The following is an 18,990-nucleotide window of genomic DNA, read 5'->3' on the forward strand; positions in this document are numbered from 1 at the left end:
AAAGCAAGAGTCAAGCCCCTGTTTAGTGATGTTTAATTGAGGCACAGAGTGTTAAGCTACTAAATGGTGGATGTCTGACTAGAACTTTGAGTTCCTGGGTTTTAATTTTGACATTTTCTCAAAATAAGTGTTATGTCAGACATGCTTAAAGATAATAATGATTTAAACGTAAGAACATAAAATCCAGTTAAATTTATTGTTGGTAAAGAGGTAACTTTCCAGTAGAGGGTACCCTGAATGGTAAATTGAGGAAATCAGATCATGCGTTCTATCACATAAGTGTATGCATATTCATTACAGACAGTGTGCTGGAGTCTGCAGAAGCAGAGAACTTCCCCGTCACAGCCAAAGTGATATGGGGCACCATGTTGAGTGCACATCACCAGCCAACAATGCTGAGATGGTTTCTTCCACTGTAGGACATCTGAAACCTACACCTGTCACTCTTCTTCCTAGTATCTCTTTCTCTTTTTTTCATGAGAGCAGAAATAAGTGAGGAGGAAAAAGCATGTTTTCCATAGAGGACCTACCAAATGCCTTCTTTACAAAGGAATGCTTTCTTAGAACCTAGAAAGCTATTTCATAAGCAACACAGGAATCGGAAAGGGGGAGAACAAACTTTGGAAAAACAGAGAGCCATTGTCTGAATTAAGGTGACCTCTAACAGGCTAACAAGAACACAACAGTTCTGAAGATGAACCAATCAGAGTTTTTTAAGGGATTTTTTTTCTTCTTCAATAACTGTTGTTCAAAACGGCACATTTCTTGCAAAAAACTACAATTCACCAGAGATTTAATGGGGTAAGCTCATAATTTTAGGAAACAACATAGTCATTAAACAAATACTGGTTTAGTTTTGGCCATGAGATATGGAAAGTTAATAACAGTACAAGGTAAAGGAGGAAGGCTAGACAGTCAAGACTAGAAAAATGAAGGCATTGAGCAAAACTGGTCTTCACAACTGTGCATTCTCAATCCACACATGTAAGTAATGACTGGCTGAAAATAGTCAAAAACGCTTTCGCACTGAACCTTTACATAATGTTTCTTGTCATTACTCTCTAATAGTGTGGTATGACAGCTAGCTAGCTACATAGCATTTAAACAATCTAGAAAGATTTAAAGTGTGGGTTCTAAATACCACACCAGAGTGATTTCCGGACTTGCTTTGTATTCAGAGGCAGTAGTTGAAACGGTGTCCCCACCCAACCACCACACACTAATCATATCTTTCTAGAAATTTCTGTGTAATTTTGGTATATTGGCCGCCTTCTTGGATTTACTTACTTATTTCTTTATTTGGTTTTGAAAACAGTTACCTATGACTGTGTAGATGAAGAACACCCTTCAGTGTACATGCAGGAGGACCATGTACAAATCTGTGTTCTATAAACCACAGCAGCCTCACTTTCCTTTAGCAGTTCATCATTCCTACCTGCTTTTAAGAATGAGCGTCCCGGGGAACTCATCAAAGTGTTGGTGAAGAGCACAAATCCACAACTAAGAGCATTCTGAGACCTTCACACTCATGACTCCCTGCTAACACCGACATCCCTCGGTACCTGTGGTCACTTGCTCTCTGGTAACACTGATGGCCCAGGGTACCTTTGGTCACTTCTTTCTAGTAACACTGATGTCACATGGTAGCTGTGGTCACTTGCTCTTCTTCAGAAATTCACTGCCTCTGTACAGTGTATTTATAAATGTGTGATCCCCTGAATATGGACATTAGTGCTACCTGGAAACTTATCAGAAATTGAAGATCTTCAGTCCTTTCAATGGACAGTGGCAGCAGACACTGAGGGTTGGACTCAGCTTTGGCTTATTCAGTCCACTAGGTGGTTCTGAAGGTCCTCAAACATAAGAAACCCTATTTTAAAACATTGCATTATTCATATGCACACTGGATCTCACCCGTGTTCTAACACCTATTATTAATTTATATACTCGTAAGTATTATTCACTATTCATCTGGCATTGACATACTTTTTAAAAAAGTCTTTAGTGTTGCTTTTAAATACACTGCTCAAGAAAGCATCTTATTCAGAATATTTGGAAAATTTAAGGGCAAAGTAGATGCCTAGCAAGCAATTATGAAAATTTTGTTACCTCCCTTTATTAATATTTTTCTCATAGAATGAGTCTAAACTATACATTTATTGAAGAACTAATTATCACCAATCAAAACTACTTATTGAGCAGCTAACAGGGAGGAACAGATCTGTGGTTGCCCTCCACGGGCTACACCTATTCATTGTATTTTCAAGGTGTTGTTCTCAGAGAAGTACTCTCTAAATCAGAGTTCTATTTGGCAGAGAATGGAAAGAGGAGGGAAGACTAAGAGGACGGCATAATTCAGCTTGAAAGCCAACATCCACAACGAGGGACAAGTGATGGGGGAAATAGTTTTAAAGGCATGAGATCTCAGATTTTAGCAGGAAGATTGTTTAAAATCCTGGACCTGATCCTAACTGGATCAGATTCAGTCTGGGAGGTTGAAGAGCTGAATCTTTATCAATGCACTCTGTGTTTTCCTACCTATCAGCACTCGAGGACCACCTACATCAGAAACATTCATCCGATTTTAGAACTAATATAGAAGAATGTCAGCAGAGTTTGAATTAATCACTAATATGTAGCTTTAGTAGGATGTTAGGACTAATTAGTTGCCACTTTAAAGAGAATGTTAGTTTACTTTTATTCTTTTGAAAACAGATCCAAGAATGTGCAATCTGTTTGTGTGTCTAAAATGTCCAAAGAGGAAGTGGCTTTCGGAACTGACATCAGCCTCAGAGTACACACTCAGAGCAAGAGCAAGAGACAGAGCAAGCCATGAGATAACTGGAGGAACTCTCTTGGGAGTCTTGGCAATAAGGCCTCGCAACCTCTGCTCTGCTGCAGCCGAGGACGTGAGAGCAGGCTGTGTTCAACTGGATGGGATGAATGGTTAGAGGTCTAAAATTCTTTTTTATAACAGCATGTAACATTAAATTTTAATCCAGTTGTCCTTGATTTTCAAGTCACTTTTCTAAGTGTCCTTGTAGTGCAGTGAAAATGAGCACCAGTGCAATATAGGGCGTCCACCTGCTACCTTGTTTTCATTAGAGTGACATCGCCTAGCAAGAATTACAGCGTGATGATGGGTCCTGCTTAATAGTTTCAGTGTTTTGTTAAAGAAAAATTTTCAGCATATCTGATACAGTAAATTTTTTGGAGATTTTTTTCAATGTGGAAACAGAGAGAGGCTAAAGAAAAAATAAAGGTTATATGGACAACAATAACTGATTGTGTTCATCTTTCATATCAGCATTCAATGTTGTGAATTTTTAAAAAGTATCTGAATTAATGGAAATTTGTTCCACTTATTTTTGTGTCTTTGCCATTCACAAGAGCAACCAAAGGAAACAAAAAAGTCACAGACATCACTCTCCTTATGACACCACAGGCAGGCAGTGGGAGGCAGGACAAGAGATGGTTGAACAAAGAACTCTGGAGGGAAATTACCATGGTGGGGCAGTGGGGTTATATTTAAGATTTATACAATTGCAAGGAAGAGTTTCCAAGAAACAGTGTATGAGGAGAGGAGACCATCAGTCTTAGGCACGTCACCCAGAGGGGGACTGAATCAGGATGGTCTGAGGTCGGGGTTAGGTCACATTGGAAGAGAAGCTTCGTAAATATCTATTAGCATAGAGTCTCACATCCTGTTCTTCATAGCAAGCATCTTGCCACGACAGAGATTTATAATTTGGGATTACTTATCTGCTATCTACACTACCTCTTTAAATATGGAGTCTAAAATGTTTATGACATGAAGAGATTGATTGCTGCAGGCTTTCAAATGGTTTTGGCTTTCATATAGATGGAACATTCTCTGGTTATAGATTATCGAGAATGGCTAATTAGAGGCTTAAATGAAATAAGCCAGCTGGCACTGCTTTACGTGCGTTTTTCAGTGCTGATTAAGCAGATGCACAATGTTTGTGTATTGTCCTCTAATATCTATCAGTAAAGTACACTGCCATATAGATTGCAGATGCATTTATGTTCTCATGGAAGTTAATAAGAGTCACTAATTACATTCTTTCAAATCCCAAATAGTGTCAGGATATATCCCCTCAGTCTAGATCCAGATTAAAAAATAAAAGCAAAACCCATCTGTGTAGATATAGCATATGACTGAAGAAACATTCCAATCTACTCTCTGATATGTACAAACGATCCTTGAAGAAACATTCCAATCTACTCTCTGATATGTACAAACGATCCTTGAAGAAACATTCCAATCTACTCTCTGATATGTACAAACGATCCTTGAAGAAACATTCCAATCTACTCTCTGATATGTACAAACGATCCTTGAAGAAACATTCCAATCTACTCTCTGATATGTACAAACGATCCTTGGGCTTCGTTACCCTGATTGTGTTACCTGTGTAAATCCTAATCCTCCCAAGTGAGACACAGACCATACAAGACTAAAGAGAAAGCATGGTTCATGCACCTACCACCAGCCATGTAAGAGTCAACGTTTGACTATGTTTTCAGCACAAAGGTGAGACGTGCCTTTCTTTAATCAAATGGTCCATAGGCCACAACAAAGAAAAGATAGTGCCAGCTTAAGATGACTGTTTTGTGCAGCAAAACCTGGGCAGTGGAACAAGCAAGCTTCAACTCAACTGGGACACAGGCACGCTCCAGCCTTCCCTTTCCTTTCCTGTTTACAGCATTTATCCAGTGAAGCAGCTGGCTTATCGGGGCCAACAAGCAGACTTATTCTGCAGTTATCTGTCCTCTCGAGGAAGGATTGCTTTATGTAGCCTGTTGCAAAGTGTCTTCCTGATAACAAAACTCCAAACACTTTTCTTGAAGATGATTCAAAGCCACTGAGGGCCTCAGAGAAACTCCTGGTTTCACCCTTCTTCGATTTTCTCTCCTTGCTTCTTGATACAATGTACGCCGCCAGGAAGTTAATTATGTTTAAGGTGTTTTAACTATCCACTCTAAGTTTGTGGCCAAATGGATCTCAAACCCTTACTTATTGTTATGTCCAATGTACATCCCAACTAAAAAAACTGCATATATATTATAACCATATCTCAATATTAAAATATCTACACATGTTTACCAATGATACAGAAAAGAAAAACAATAGTCCTTGATTTGACTTGCAAGACTTTTCTTTAGAAAAGCTTAAATGAAAATTTGTAAACATTTCAAGTCTTATTTTCATATCTAAAATGGAAATGATCTGTGACCTTTCTGGGGGCTATAATATGAACTTGAGTTTTTGTTTTTGTTATGTGAGTGCTAGCGCATGCTCACAATCCTGTTTTACACAGTGTTAGTGCCTCTACCCCTTCGCTAAAGTCTTTCACCTAACACGCTTCTGCTTGACCTGACCATAAGGCACAGCCTGAGGTCATTCTGCATTGTTCTTCCTTTTCTGTCATAATTCTTTCCTCCATTTCTGTTTGTCTTGGCAGATTCCTGTTCTTTCCATTAGAAATAATTAATCCACTACAGTGCTTTCGTAAGATGGCTTCTGCAGTTAAGTCTTTTATCAGAATCTTGATGTCCACGCAGTAGAAATCACTGGGAAGAAATAGAAGCATGCAAAACTCGTGAAAAAATGAAGACATAGAAGCATGCTAAATGTGAGAATAAAAATGAAGATGCAGAATCATGCTGAACATGTGAAAGAGATGTTCGAAATGACCCTTATTTCACTGGAAGCTAAATGTCTATAATAAAAATCTGACTTAATTACAGTAATCTTATTTGAGTTCCCATAATTTGTATTGTTTTCAGGAGAAACATGGTAATTGCTATATTCACTGTGTAATGCTCTGTCCTGAGATACACTGTCCTGATGAATTCTAAATATGCTTTTGGGTAATTAGAATGCCTCTGTGTCACTTTTGTCTTTTATTTCCATTATTTTGTTTTCAAGAAAAGTGAGATATAAGTCGGACTGGTATTTCAGCTGAGTAAGCTCTCACTGGTATCTGGATTGACTCAATATAACTAACTTGTCATCTCTGGAACACACAAATGATGTTTCTTTCCCGACAAAACACATGCACACGGTTTTTCTTTTACTAGTCTGATTTAAAAGTTATTTTAAATGATGTGTGTGCATGCATGCATGTGTGTGTGTGTGAGCATGTGAGTGTATAAGCATGTGAGCATGTGTTTGTGCATGTGAGCATATGAACATGTGAGCATGTGGGTGTGTGCATGTGTGTATGTGAGCACATGTATGAACATGTGAGCCTGTGAGTATGTGAGAGTATGTGCACCTGTGCATGTCAGCATGTGTGCATGTTAGCATGTAAGTACAGTCTGTGAAGGAGACAAGAGGGCCTTGGTCTTCTGCAGTTGTTGTTATTGGTGGTTGTGAGCTATGGGGCTTGGGAACTCATCATGGATTTTCTAGAAAAGGATTACATGTTCTTAACTACCTCTCTTTGGCCTCATTTTATTAAATTGTTAAAGATAATTTTTACTTTTTGCAATGATAATATAACTAGACTATCTCCTCCTTCTTTTTCCTTCTCCCATACCCTCTCATATGTCCCAATTCTCTCTCAAATCTATGGACTCTTTTTCTTCAATTGATGGTGTGTGTGTGTGTGTGTTTGTGTGTGTGTGGTGTATAAATATTTCTAAATACGTAAGTATAACCTTCTCAGTCCTATAATGTTAACTTCTGTGTATGTTTTCAAGGTTAACCATGTGCTATTGGATAACCCGTTAGGGGCTCTTCTCTAGGGAAGAGTATTTCTCCAGCTCCCAGCATTCCTTCATTGCCTATAGCTATTTGTCTTGGGTTGAAGCCTCATGATCACCCTTGGCCAATTTGGTTGTCTGTTGGCCCCATCCTTGTTCAGGTCCTGTTTAGGCAGCTCTGTTGGTGAGGCTTCATATGTGTAGCTTCTGACATTTCTAGGAGACACAATCTCACAGCAAACTCCCAGTCCTTTGACTCTTACAATCTCCCTTCTTCTGATGTTACCCTGAATCTCAGGTATTACAGTTCTGTTGTGTAGGTATCATTTGACCTAGCTTCCAAAGTCTGCGATTTGATTGCTTGTGGGTTTCTTTGATGGCCTTCATATGCTGCAAAGGATGACTATACTTCTCTGACTAGGCCCTGGAGAATATGACTTTTATTAACTTTAATAGTTACCTTACAAATGAATGAGTGTTGTTATAGCATTTTCATACTGCACACTATGTAAAGATTTTAAACAAGCTGTTTGGAGTCTTTTTTGCATATTTGAACATGTCCAGGGAAAACATCTTTTCAAATGTATCTCTAAAATGCTTACGAAAATACCAAATTTTATGGGCAAGACACCCATGGGGTCATTTGTCAGAGTGACTTTTGATGTGAATATGTGAGATAATTTTCGTCCTAACTAGACGTGGTTACTAATTATCGGTGCTTGTGAATGGAATGTCAAACAAGCACTCTTCGGCACACAATAGACTGTCTACACAGGGCATTTCCTTGGTCAGCAACCCGAATGATAGCCTGCTGCTACTTATTCTTGCAGACATTGATTTCTATGCATTCCTAAAGAGAAGGATGCTCCTGACCACATCCTCAGGGTTCTTCAGGGAGATGATGCCACTGCTCTGGGTCTTAGTTTCCTCATTGATAAAATACATGTCCCTTAGAGAGCTTGCCTTTTGTGAAATTAATCTGACATTATTTAGTGTTGTGTGCCCAGAAGAGATCTTACCACTGTTTCTTGGGTGCCAAAAGGCTGCAATTTAAACCTACACATTTGGAGAAGGGTTATTGAGGAATATTGAGAGAGGAAAGCAGGGAACAAGTGGGAAGCAATGATAGTGGAAGACTGATTTGGCAAAGCGGAAGGGAGTTGAAAGAGCCCCTTAGAAGGGAACACGGAAAAGGCAGTAATTACAGAGTCTGTCCTAGCAGTGACTCTTGACTGAAAATCACTTGTCTGCCTGTTTGGAGAGCAGAGAACAAACTCAACACTGAGTGAGTGTCCCAAATTCTGCTCTCAAACAAGCAAAAGTTCTCCTCCATGTAAGGATTCAAGAGAGGCCATCCTCTACATTCATGAATATACATGAGCACATAAGAGAAACAATGATTATTTTAGCATACGTACAGAGTAACTTTAGTGAAGGCAGCTTCTGTAAAGAAGGTAAAAAGGAGACAGCACACTATAATCATTCAACAGGTTCACAACAATGAAGAGCTGCAAAAAAGATGTGTGCGTGTGTGTGTGTGTGTGTGTGTGTGTGTGTGTGTGTGTGTGTGTATTGGAGCAGGAGGATAAGTAACTGTAGCTACAGTGTGGCAGTTTAGTTACAAGAATCTTGGAGAATTAATGTAAAGGGTATCAACGGAAATTGTTTGGGGATTTTTTAATGGCCTACATAAATGACAGCAGAAATGGCAGAAATAATGAAAGCAAAATTGAAAACAAGGAAAAGAAAAGACACAATGAATGGCCATTGTTTTAGAAGAAGGGGAAAATGTAACCCAGAGATTTGGGGAATGACAGTACAGGGAGACCCAACATCTTCCTGAGATAAGACAAGTCATAGCATCAATGAGTGACTCAAAGATGGTCTTAGGTAAGGGAGAAGAACTTCTGGAAGTTTCTGGTGATACTTCAAGGACAGTCTTCAAGTACTAGTAAGAAACTATTGAGTAGGTGCCATGAAGAATGCAGTTACATAAAAGAAAAACAATGACATCAGTAATGATTAAATTCTAATGATATTTAAAGCAAATTCCATGGAAATTTTTATATTATTTTCATTTAAGTCAAAAGCAGAGTTAATGTTTACTAACTCATACTTTTCAAATAAATAGCAGTAACTATTTCCTGTATGTCCCCTGGATGTGTTGCTTATGATCACTTTGATAAGAGAAACTTTTCATGAGCAGAAATGGAGCATTAACAAGCCCTTACAGACAAAGAGCCTCCATATACTTCACATAGAGAACCACTCTCTCCTGGGAGGGCTCTGAACTATAGTGCTTGAAACTTGAATAAGCACGTTCCTACAAATAATAGCTTCCAAGACATGTTTTCAAAAGCATAAAATTATCAATATTTTTAAAGTGAGGGCAGAAAAATTTGTTGATTGGCTTAGAATTAAATCAATTAAGAAGGTTAATGAATACATCTGTCCATAGGCCTGCTTTAAAAGCTGAAGTTCTTAATTCATAATAATCACCAAGAAACAAAAACTCAAGAATATTAGTATTAAAGTTGTTTAACATTACCCTCCAAAAGAAAGACCGCACAGAGAAGTGAGATCCAAACACTTCATTTTCTGAGAGTTCCTAAAAACAAATGAATATTTAGCTAAATTTTGAGATGTTTTGAGAGTACTAGCAAAATCAAAGCAAACTGACAGTCAAAAGTCATAATTGAGACACTTTCATTTCTGTGAACTACAGTTTCTCCTCTTGAGTTGATTACTCTCTTCTCTCTGTCTTCTTCATCCCCTACGTCACTGAGGACAAAGTGTGGAGGTAGTTTCTGTAGGTTTTAGAGTTCACTTACCTTACCTTTTGGTTCTTTTTTTTTTTTTTTTTTTTTTTTTTGGTTTTTCGAGACAAGGTTTCTCTGTGGCATTGGACGCTGTCCTGGAACTAGCTCTTGTAGACCAAGCTGGCCTCGAATTCACAAAGATCTGCCTGCCTCTGCCTCCTGAGTGCTGGGATTAGAGGCATGGGCCACCAACACCTGGCTACCTCTTTGTTCTTAACTGCTCATTAATATATCTCTGAGTCTGATGTTTTCTGACAGAGAATATAAGTACTAAAGCACATTGCACAATTTTAAAATGAAGCAGACAACATTGTTTCTTTTCCTAAAACATTTGTGCTAATTATAGACTATGGGATTGTTTTACAATACAGAAGCGGAAATCTTATTAATAAAGCATGTGCCTAGTTAAATTCTTTATAAAATTTCTCAAATTTCCTGGTGTGGTACAGTATGTACAATAAATACAATGCAAATGACTTCATTAGGTTGAGCTCTGAGCTACACCCTCACCCCAATTAATTACATTTTAAAAGCTTCAGTTTCTGCTTCCTTTAGACTGTACAGTGTTCCAGTCTGTCCCTGAGTATCATTACAACGAAGTCATGGGATGCTGATGAGAGTCTGGGGCAGTTCAGTTCTGACACTGTCAAGAAGAGGAAACAATATTACTGTGCATTTTTATATTATTTTGTGATAACTACTAGCATTATAGTGGTCTACATCTTACATTATCTCTAAGGCATAGTCAGTACTCCATACATTTTGTTAACTGACCAACTAGCATTTGATTAAAATCTTATGTTTTACCAAATATGAAAAAATAAAGTAGAAAATAATATTGAGCCAAGATGTTCTGGAGAATTTATCAATTTGAGTAATTTAAGATTAGACAGAAATGCTTCACAGATGACTGTGTAATTTAACCAAATATATTTGTTAATGCAACAAATTATGATTTCTAAGTTGCTTGCTTAGAGTTTGGTCGGGTAGAATTGCTTATGGCAGAAATAATCAGGAAAAGGTTTTTTTTTCATCTAAAATATCATTTGGTCAGTAATAAAAGGTCATGATTTGTTTATATGTATATTTTATAGTATTCATGTGACACACTATCACAGTAGAATCTAAGTAACAAAAAAATCCTTTAAGCCGGGCGTTGGTGGCGCATGCCTTTAATCCCAGCACTCAGGAGGCAGAGGCAGGCGGATCTCTGTGAGTTCGAGGCCAGCCTGATCTACAGAGCGAGTTCCAGGACAGCCTCCAAAACAATACAGAGAAACCCTGTCTCGAAAAACCAAAAAAAATCCTTTAAAAATTGCACTTACATTTCAGCTCCTGTCTTTTTTCATATCATATTTTTAAAAAGACTACTCTGAATTTTAAGTTAAGTATCAATTTTTAGTTATTTATTACTGGTGTGTGTGTGTGTGTGTGTGTGTGTGTGTGTGTGTGTGTGTGTAGTCAGTACTTTCCTGTCATTTTGTGGGATCTGGGAATCAATTTCTGGTCATAAGATGTTTGGGAATGTGCCCTGACCCATTGATTATCTCTCTGGTTCCTTATCTTATTACCTAAGTTAAAAAATCGCCTGGATTTTAGAGAAGTTTATGCTTTCTTTTTAATTGCCATTTCTCTTCACTTTGATGTGCATGTTTGTTAGTATGTGGCACAGTTTTAAATATTAAGTTGCAATATCATATTTGAAAAATTAAGTGTAGGTTTCACTCTATGCAAGTTGAGGCAGTATCAAAAGTTGTACATCTAAACGAGTTTATGTAATAAGGCATAATGTGCAAACTAAATAGAGATGAAAGTTTTACCTCTAAATCCAGCATAAATCCAATAGTTAAAAGTAGTATTAGATCATTTAAAGCTTTAGGTATCCTATGTGACTAACACTAAGTTGTATGAATATTACTTTCTAGTCTTCTTCAGTTAAAAGCTGGCATTTACCTGCTTATTGGCTTAGTTACAAAGAAGAAAAATCAATCTGGTGGTTGGGGTCTTTAATAATGAAAATTTAGGATTGAAAAACAAAACTATTGGAAACATTAGGATCCACCCTAATCCCTAGGCTTTACTTTTTAGACCCATACTAGTCACTAAGCTGTACATTTTGTGCCATGTTTAATTATTTTTACCACTCATCAGCTACAATTTTTAGTCCATTTTACAACCCACATTCTTATGTAAATTTAGGTCTTTATTTCAAGTGAAACAGTTTAATTTTCATGTGGTTTCTAGTGTCATTTATTGAATTAGTATGAAATTTACAATAGACCAATCCAGGAGTAGTTATTATGGGGATCACTAGCAACAACAAAAACAATAAGAAGAAATAATAACAATAGCAACAATAGTAATAGTAAAGAAAACAATCATCACAACACCAATAACAGCAAAAGCAACACCAATAACAACAATTAAAACAATAAATGCAACAATAAACAACAGCTACAGTAGTAAATGTAATAACTACCACATAACAATAGCAGCAGCAGCAGCAACAAAGTGTTAGCATTATGATGAGTCCTAAACAAAAGTACTGATTTGAATTTGGAGAACACAGAGCAATTGTGAATGCTAGAGAAGGCTTGAGTCAATCATTATGTAAATATTAAGTAACACTTCAGTGTCCATCAAGATAAGAGACTTCAGAGTGCGGAAAAGCAGCAGTATGGGAGTGCTAAAATTATAAATCAGCACTGAAAGAAAATTGAACACAAACATGACATCAATTTGATAAAAGACAATTGTCAAAATTATGCTGAATAATGAATGGCTGAACCGTTTCTATTGAAGTTTCTAATTTATCACACCACCAAGATCCATTCGTTTTGTGTTACTTAGGTCTATTTCTGCCTTCAAAGTGTTTTTGCACTATAAGGAAATTTTTCCTCAAAGTTGAAAATCCAAACTATAAATCTAAAATTTAATCATATTTTTAAAATTAAAAAATCTAAAAGATAATTTTCCTTCAGAAAAATAAAAGTGCAGTTTTACCAAAAAATTGAATATAATAATATTTTTTGGTTTTTCGAGACAGGGTTTCTCTGTATTGTTATGAAGACTGTCCTGGAACTTGTTCTGTAGACCAGGCTGGTCTCGAACTCACAGAGATCTTCCCGCATCTGCCTTCCAAGTGCTGGGATTAAAGGTGAGCGCCACCAACGCCCAGCTGAATATAATAATTTTTAAAGTATACATAAAATAAATCACAAGAATCTTTTAAGATTTTGTTATCAGTTGGAATGAGGATTAACTATCAATATTTTATTGAAAGTAATATTTTAAATTTCATTAGTATACAGATCTTGAAACATAATTCACATTATTACAATGTGGGAATTCTTCAAGAATCAAAATACTCACAAGAGAAAAACTTGAACCTGTGGCCCTAAACTTCAAGTGCCAGAATCAAGTCAGTATTCTAGATTACATGAGCCTGCTTTTATATGTACATGAAAAATTTATTTTCATCGGTGTTATTTTGGACATTAAAGATACTGGAAGTACTTGTAAATTCATAAGCAAATCAGTTAAATAAAGTTTCCTTGTCAGATAATCATTGTTCGTAAAAGTTAGGGTCATGGGATGCTTCCATCCAAACAAAAAAACAATGATCTAGAGTATTGACTAAGCCTTTGGATAACTATGTGAACTAGGACTTTTGTATTAAAGTCACTGAAAAACTATGAATTATTTTCATTTGAGTATTTAAAGTACTTACAATGAGTAAATTATCTACCATCTATCATCTATCTATCATCTATCTATGTATCTATGTATCTGTCTATCTATCATCTATCTATCATCTGTCTGTCTATCGTCCATGCGTCATCTATCTGTTGTCTATCTATCTATCTATCTATCTATCTTCTATCTATGTATCTATCATCCGTCTGTCTACCGTCCATCCGTCATCTATCTGTTGTCTATCTATCTATCATTTATCTATCTATCAATCTATCTATCTATCTATCTATCTTATATCTGTCTATCTATGTATCTATGCATCTATAGTCTGTCTGTCTATCGTCCATCTGTCATCTGTCTGTTGTCTGTCTAGCTGTCCATCTACTGCATGCCTACTTACCTATCACCTGTTCTTCTATTGTGATGCCACACTCATATCCGTGTCTGCCTTCTGGTCCATTAACCTGGAGTCAGACGCATTAATTCCCCCCTTCTAACCATCTCAAGAAGGATCATTGGAAATTCGTTGGTACTTTGTTAGCACATTCAAGAAGCAAAGATCAATTTGCAATCAGGCAATAAACATCTTAAACATAGGACACAAGCTTGGGGTTTCAATCTTGCACTCAGGGGTACATTTTATTCTTTTAATTATACCACATCATCCATATTTATCCAGAGAAAGCCACAATATATAAGATCACCAAAAACAGCCAAATAAATGTAATGTCATGATTATAGTAATCTAACATTATAAATTAAAGCATATAAAATCTTTTTTATGTCTGTAGGGAAATATGAAAACATCAAGGAAAAATAATTTCACTGTAAGATCAAAGTATGGCTTCATGTACTTTGTGGTATAATCAAATATGCTAATATGTAATATTTATAAAATAAGCGAGCTTATTACAAATGTAATAACTGAGGTCCAAATGCATGATATATAATAGAACTCATTGCTGTTCATCATTTGTTACTGTTGCATTTTAGAACCCCAGAACAATCAATTCCAATATGGGGTATTATTTTATATTATTTTAAAAAAGAGTTGGTAATAAAATAAAGCCATAGTAAGGAATTTTAAATAAAAGATTGTTTCCTTGAAAAAAATGTAACCACTTCCCATCCTCAAAGACAGGTGCCTGTAATTATGAATGGTATACTAAAACCAAAAAACAAACAAACAAAAACATTGTGAGCATGCATAGCTGAGAGCCTCCTACCAGTTTTCATTTTACAACCTTTTCTCTTCTTTATAATCACTTGTTTATCTGCAAATGACATCTTAGTAGAAAGACCCAATAACTGCTAACTGATATCTTTTTCATGTCTGACTATGTGCGACACTCAAAAACGTGGCCATCTGTTTTTGTTCCCTTACTTAAAGCATTTACAAGTCATTGATGCATTTTTAATGTGTCATTCAAGGTGCCAGTTTAACTATGCCCTGGAGTCTTACAGAGCTCAGTGTTCCCTAGTTTAAATTAACGATAACTTTGCCCGAAGTCTTATTAAAATTGCTTCATTCTGCCAATGGGTAAAGTGTTTCATATTTCATTAACGTCATGCTAAGTGATTATAATAAAATCTTTATCAGAAGGTGTATTGCTAAAAGAGATGTAGGCTGTCAAATAACAGAAGATCTAGTAATGAGATACCGCCACAATAATCTACATTATATTATTAATAGGACAGAATGATAAAGAAAACAATTAAAATTGTTATACTTAGGATCTTCACAAGCATATCTCTATACGATTACAATAACATTTTCTTATTTAAGATAATCTTTTGATTTGCTATTTGAAAATTTCCCACTTGCATACAGCATATTTTAGTCCTCACCAACCCTCCCTGTCGACCTGCCTTCCAGCTGCCTCCAGAAGCTCCCCAGCACATCTTTCCCCCAACTTTGTGTGCTCTGTCTTTAATTACTATCTCACAGACTCCAATTAGTGTTTGCCTATTGCACCAGGGCATGAGCAACCTAGCAAAAGGCACACCTGTGATGAAAAGTGAATCTCGCTCAGAAGTCACCAAGTGCCAGTAGCATTTCAGCTGGAGGTGAGGCTGCCTGCAATATCACTTTTCAGATAATTTAAGTAATCTATTGAAACGTATAATAATGTTTATTATTTTATGTAAGGTAAATTATCACTATATGCTGCAGGCAGATTTGAAACCATGGTTCTGCCTCATCTACCAATAAGCTTAGTAGTAACTTGTTTATTATTATATATATATATATATTTTTTGGTTTTACGAGACGGGGTTTCTCTGTATTGTTTTGGAGGCTGTCAGTCCAGCCTGGCCTCGAATTCACAGAGATCCGCCTGCCTCTGCCTCCCGAGTGCTGGGATTAAAGGCGTGCACCACCAACGCCCGACTGTAACTTGTTTATTATTACTCATCATAACCACAGATAAATTCTCCTCTGGGTTAGACACAGGCATATGCAGCACTGAATAAACTCCAAACCAGCCAACCAAGACAATTATTTAATTTCTATTTTTGTTTTGTCCCCCTAAAATTTATTCATTACATATATAAAAATGAATTCACTATATATGATATACACTATATATAAATTCAATATATTATATATAAATTTGCTTTATATATGTGTGTGCATATATGCATATACATATATATATAAATCTCGTTTGAGCTCATGGAATTTTCTTGATGAATAATTTAGCTTTAAATAAATTATAAATAATAGTCTTTTTCTAAAGAATAAAATATTGAAATAACTCAAAGCACCATAATTTCTCTGCCAAAATGTATTAATTAACTAGTTGTTTGAGTTTGGGTAGGCACTGATTTTCTTTCCTTCTTAAAATAACACTCTTCTATTACACATAAGTGTGAGAAAGGAATTAAAGTGTAGATCATGGAAAGTGTAGTTAGTTGGCAACCATAACAAGGATACTCATGAATGCTACTACACCCAAAAGAGGAGATAGTGTGGAATTTACTATCTTCTGATTTGCACGCGCTTGAAATCTAGTCCATATTTCTACATCTTACTATTCACAGATATGTGTGTGTGTGTGCATTTTTCCTACTTCTTAAAATGTACTTACAATAATAAAGTGACTTGAATAACATTTATGATGCCCCTGTCCTCTGGATAACTGTTCTATTATTTCAATAGTATACACTGTCTCATAGAAAGTGAGTCCAAAAAATATTTCCTTGAGAGAACCTATTATTGGCAGAAGTCGAATAACATGAATAAAATATTAATAAAAAACCTTATCACAAGCTAGGTGGTTGTGGTGCATGCCTTTAGTCCCAGGATTTGGGAGGCAGAGGCATGGCAGATCTCTGTGAGTTCGAGGCTAGGCTGGTCTACAGAGTGAGTTCCAGGACAGCCAAGGCTACATGGAGAAACCCTGTGTCGAAAAACAAACAAACAAAAACAAAAACCTTATCACATAAAGTAAAGATAGTGAAGTGACAAACAGGAAATTTATGAGTTATTTCATCTTATGTGCAAGAGAGATGTTCATGTTTCAAAAGGACCATCAATGTAGTAACTCTCCTCTATGTACTTAGATTACTTCTGAAGGAAATCAAGACCAGCAAGAAAAGGCCCAATCCTTTACTAGGAAGGTCTTGATTCTTGGATTTTATTTTCTCCCTTGGTGCTCAAAGACAAGCATCATATTGAAGTCCTGCCATGAAGATGACAGATTTCATTCCTGTAAGCTCTGACTCCAGAGAAGAAAAGTATTTGTGTCTATAGGAACATCCAGTGGTGAGCATAGCTGAATAATATAAGCACAGCTACTAAAAATACCAGTGCTCGTGTTCAATTACGATTCAAGCATATTCTTTCTAAAATCAAGGGAAGAATTCTCCTCATTATGATATAGTTGCAAGGGTAGAGTGCAGAGGGAATGTTGCAGGGACTCAGCGGTGCACCCTAAACACACACAGCCTGCTCGCTCATCCCTTAGTTCTTAGACGCAGGTGCCTTGGAGGAAAAGAATCAGAAACACGTCAACCTGGGGAAGGGGGTGAAGACCAGCGAAGTAGGTAATAATTAGAAATGTGGAAATTTCCATGGATTTTAAAAATATAACACTATCTGGTGAATACAGTGCTTTTAAACATAGTAAAAATATGAATGAATTAACAAGTGCTCATTTTGTTCTCATAGAAAAAACAAAATCGGTGAACCTATTTTAACTCACTTGGCACTTAGCATCTCCATGAAAATGTACCAAATTGAAAAATCCCTTAGTCTAACATTAGCACCTGTACTAAATATAATCTGTCAACTGCTCAAGTGAGTGCTGAATTAGACACAGGCATTTTGCATCTACAGTGGCAAAGTTTCAACAATTTTATATATATACATAATGGAAATAATATATTTGTTATTCATTTAAATTGTTGTAGGTTCAAGGAAATTATGTGGATTTATTTTTACTTTATCATTAAGATTAATTTAAACAATTAAAAGTCCTATAAAATTGATTTGCCATCTCTCAATCTGAATATATATTTGAGTATTTTTTTCTCTGCAGCCAGGTCTATCCTTTAAGTCTCTCCCCTTAACCCCTTAAGTTCTGGGGCTTCAGGGCTTAAATGTCTTTCAATATACATAGTCAAAATGATACTTCTATTCTCATTTATATTTCAATAAAATAGATTATTTGTATTAGTTAATGCAATAATCAGCTCTAGTTAAACTCATCTGGAAGATAAATTTTTTTTTTGGTTTTTCGAGACAGGGTTTCTCTGTATTGTTTTGGAGGCTGTCTTGGAACTCGTTCTGGAGACCAGGCTGGCCTCGAACTCACAGAGATCCACCTACCTCTGCCTCCCGAATGCTGGGATTAAAGGCATGCACCACCAACGCCCGGCTTGGAAGATAAATATTGTTAACTATTCACGGGTTAGATTTTTACAAAAAAATATCATCATAGAGTCACAGGATGGGGAAAGTCTTATGTACATTTTGAAATCAACACACCTAATATAGTATTAATTCTAAAGTAGTTACAAAGATAAACAACTCAACCATTTCTTTAAAAAGTCTCTGAAGCCTTATTTTGTTTGTGAAACCAGAGTGGACACTTGACTTTCTCCAGTATGTGCTTACTGGATGATGGTCTTTCAGTGAGTTGTCTCTTGGCTGTCAGAAGTGTAAGAACAGGAGAGTACCCAACACTCTGGAGGCAGGTGGATATCTGTGAGTTCGAGGCCAGCCTGGTCTACAGTGAAAGTTGCAGAACATGCTCCAAAGCTACACAGAGAAACCCTGTCTCAAAAAAATAGAATGAATAAATAAAATTTTAGCTGGGCAGTGGTGGCTCACACCTTTAATCACAGCACTTGGGAGGCAGAGGTAGGCTAATCTCTGTGAGTTAGAGGACAGCCTGGTCTACAGTGTGAATTCCACGACAGGCTCCAAAGCTACAGAGAGATCCCATTTCAACACTCCCCCCCCAAAAAAAACCTGTAGAGTAACAAACTGCATAAGAGAAGTAAGATAAAACAATACTTATTATACATATTTTCTTAATTCCCAGTAAAAGGAAAATGATGAAGTTAGTAATAACTTAAAGAACAGCATGATTTGAACAGAATGGACGAAGAAAGATTGCCAGTGTTCCAGGGTCTAAAAAAATCAGACTTATTAAAAGCAATATTGGCCTTTTAAGTAGAAATTTGCGTAAATGTCATTTTTACCAAGGAAATCTGCTTAATTTGTTTCAAAGTGCAG

General features: G+C 36.4%; 1 protein-coding gene across 8 annotated transcripts in view; it reads right to left on the minus strand.

The window, feature by feature from the left end:
* Window positions 1–18,990, minus strand: part of Mctp1 (multiple C2 and transmembrane domain containing 1) — a 521,330-nt gene that overhangs the window by 194,965 nt on the left and 307,375 nt on the right. For 4 of the 8 annotated variants that reach the window (XM_040728844.1, XM_040728841.1, XM_040728847.1 and 1 more), the window contains one exon: window positions 9,281–9,340. The exons of the other annotated variants lie outside the window; for them this stretch is intronic. In XM_040728844.1, the coding sequence (XP_040584778.1) occupies window positions 9,281–9,340 (60 nt within the window). The remainder of the gene's footprint in view (window positions 1–9,280; window positions 9,341–18,990) is intronic. 8 annotated transcript variants of the gene reach the window in all.

This window comes from Mesocricetus auratus, unplaced genomic scaffold (genome assembly GCF_017639785.1).
Source record: "Mesocricetus auratus isolate SY011 unplaced genomic scaffold, BCM_Maur_2.0 Super-Scaffold_100020, whole genome shotgun sequence".
Taxonomy (NCBI): Eukaryota; Metazoa; Chordata; class Mammalia; order Rodentia; family Cricetidae; genus Mesocricetus; species Mesocricetus auratus.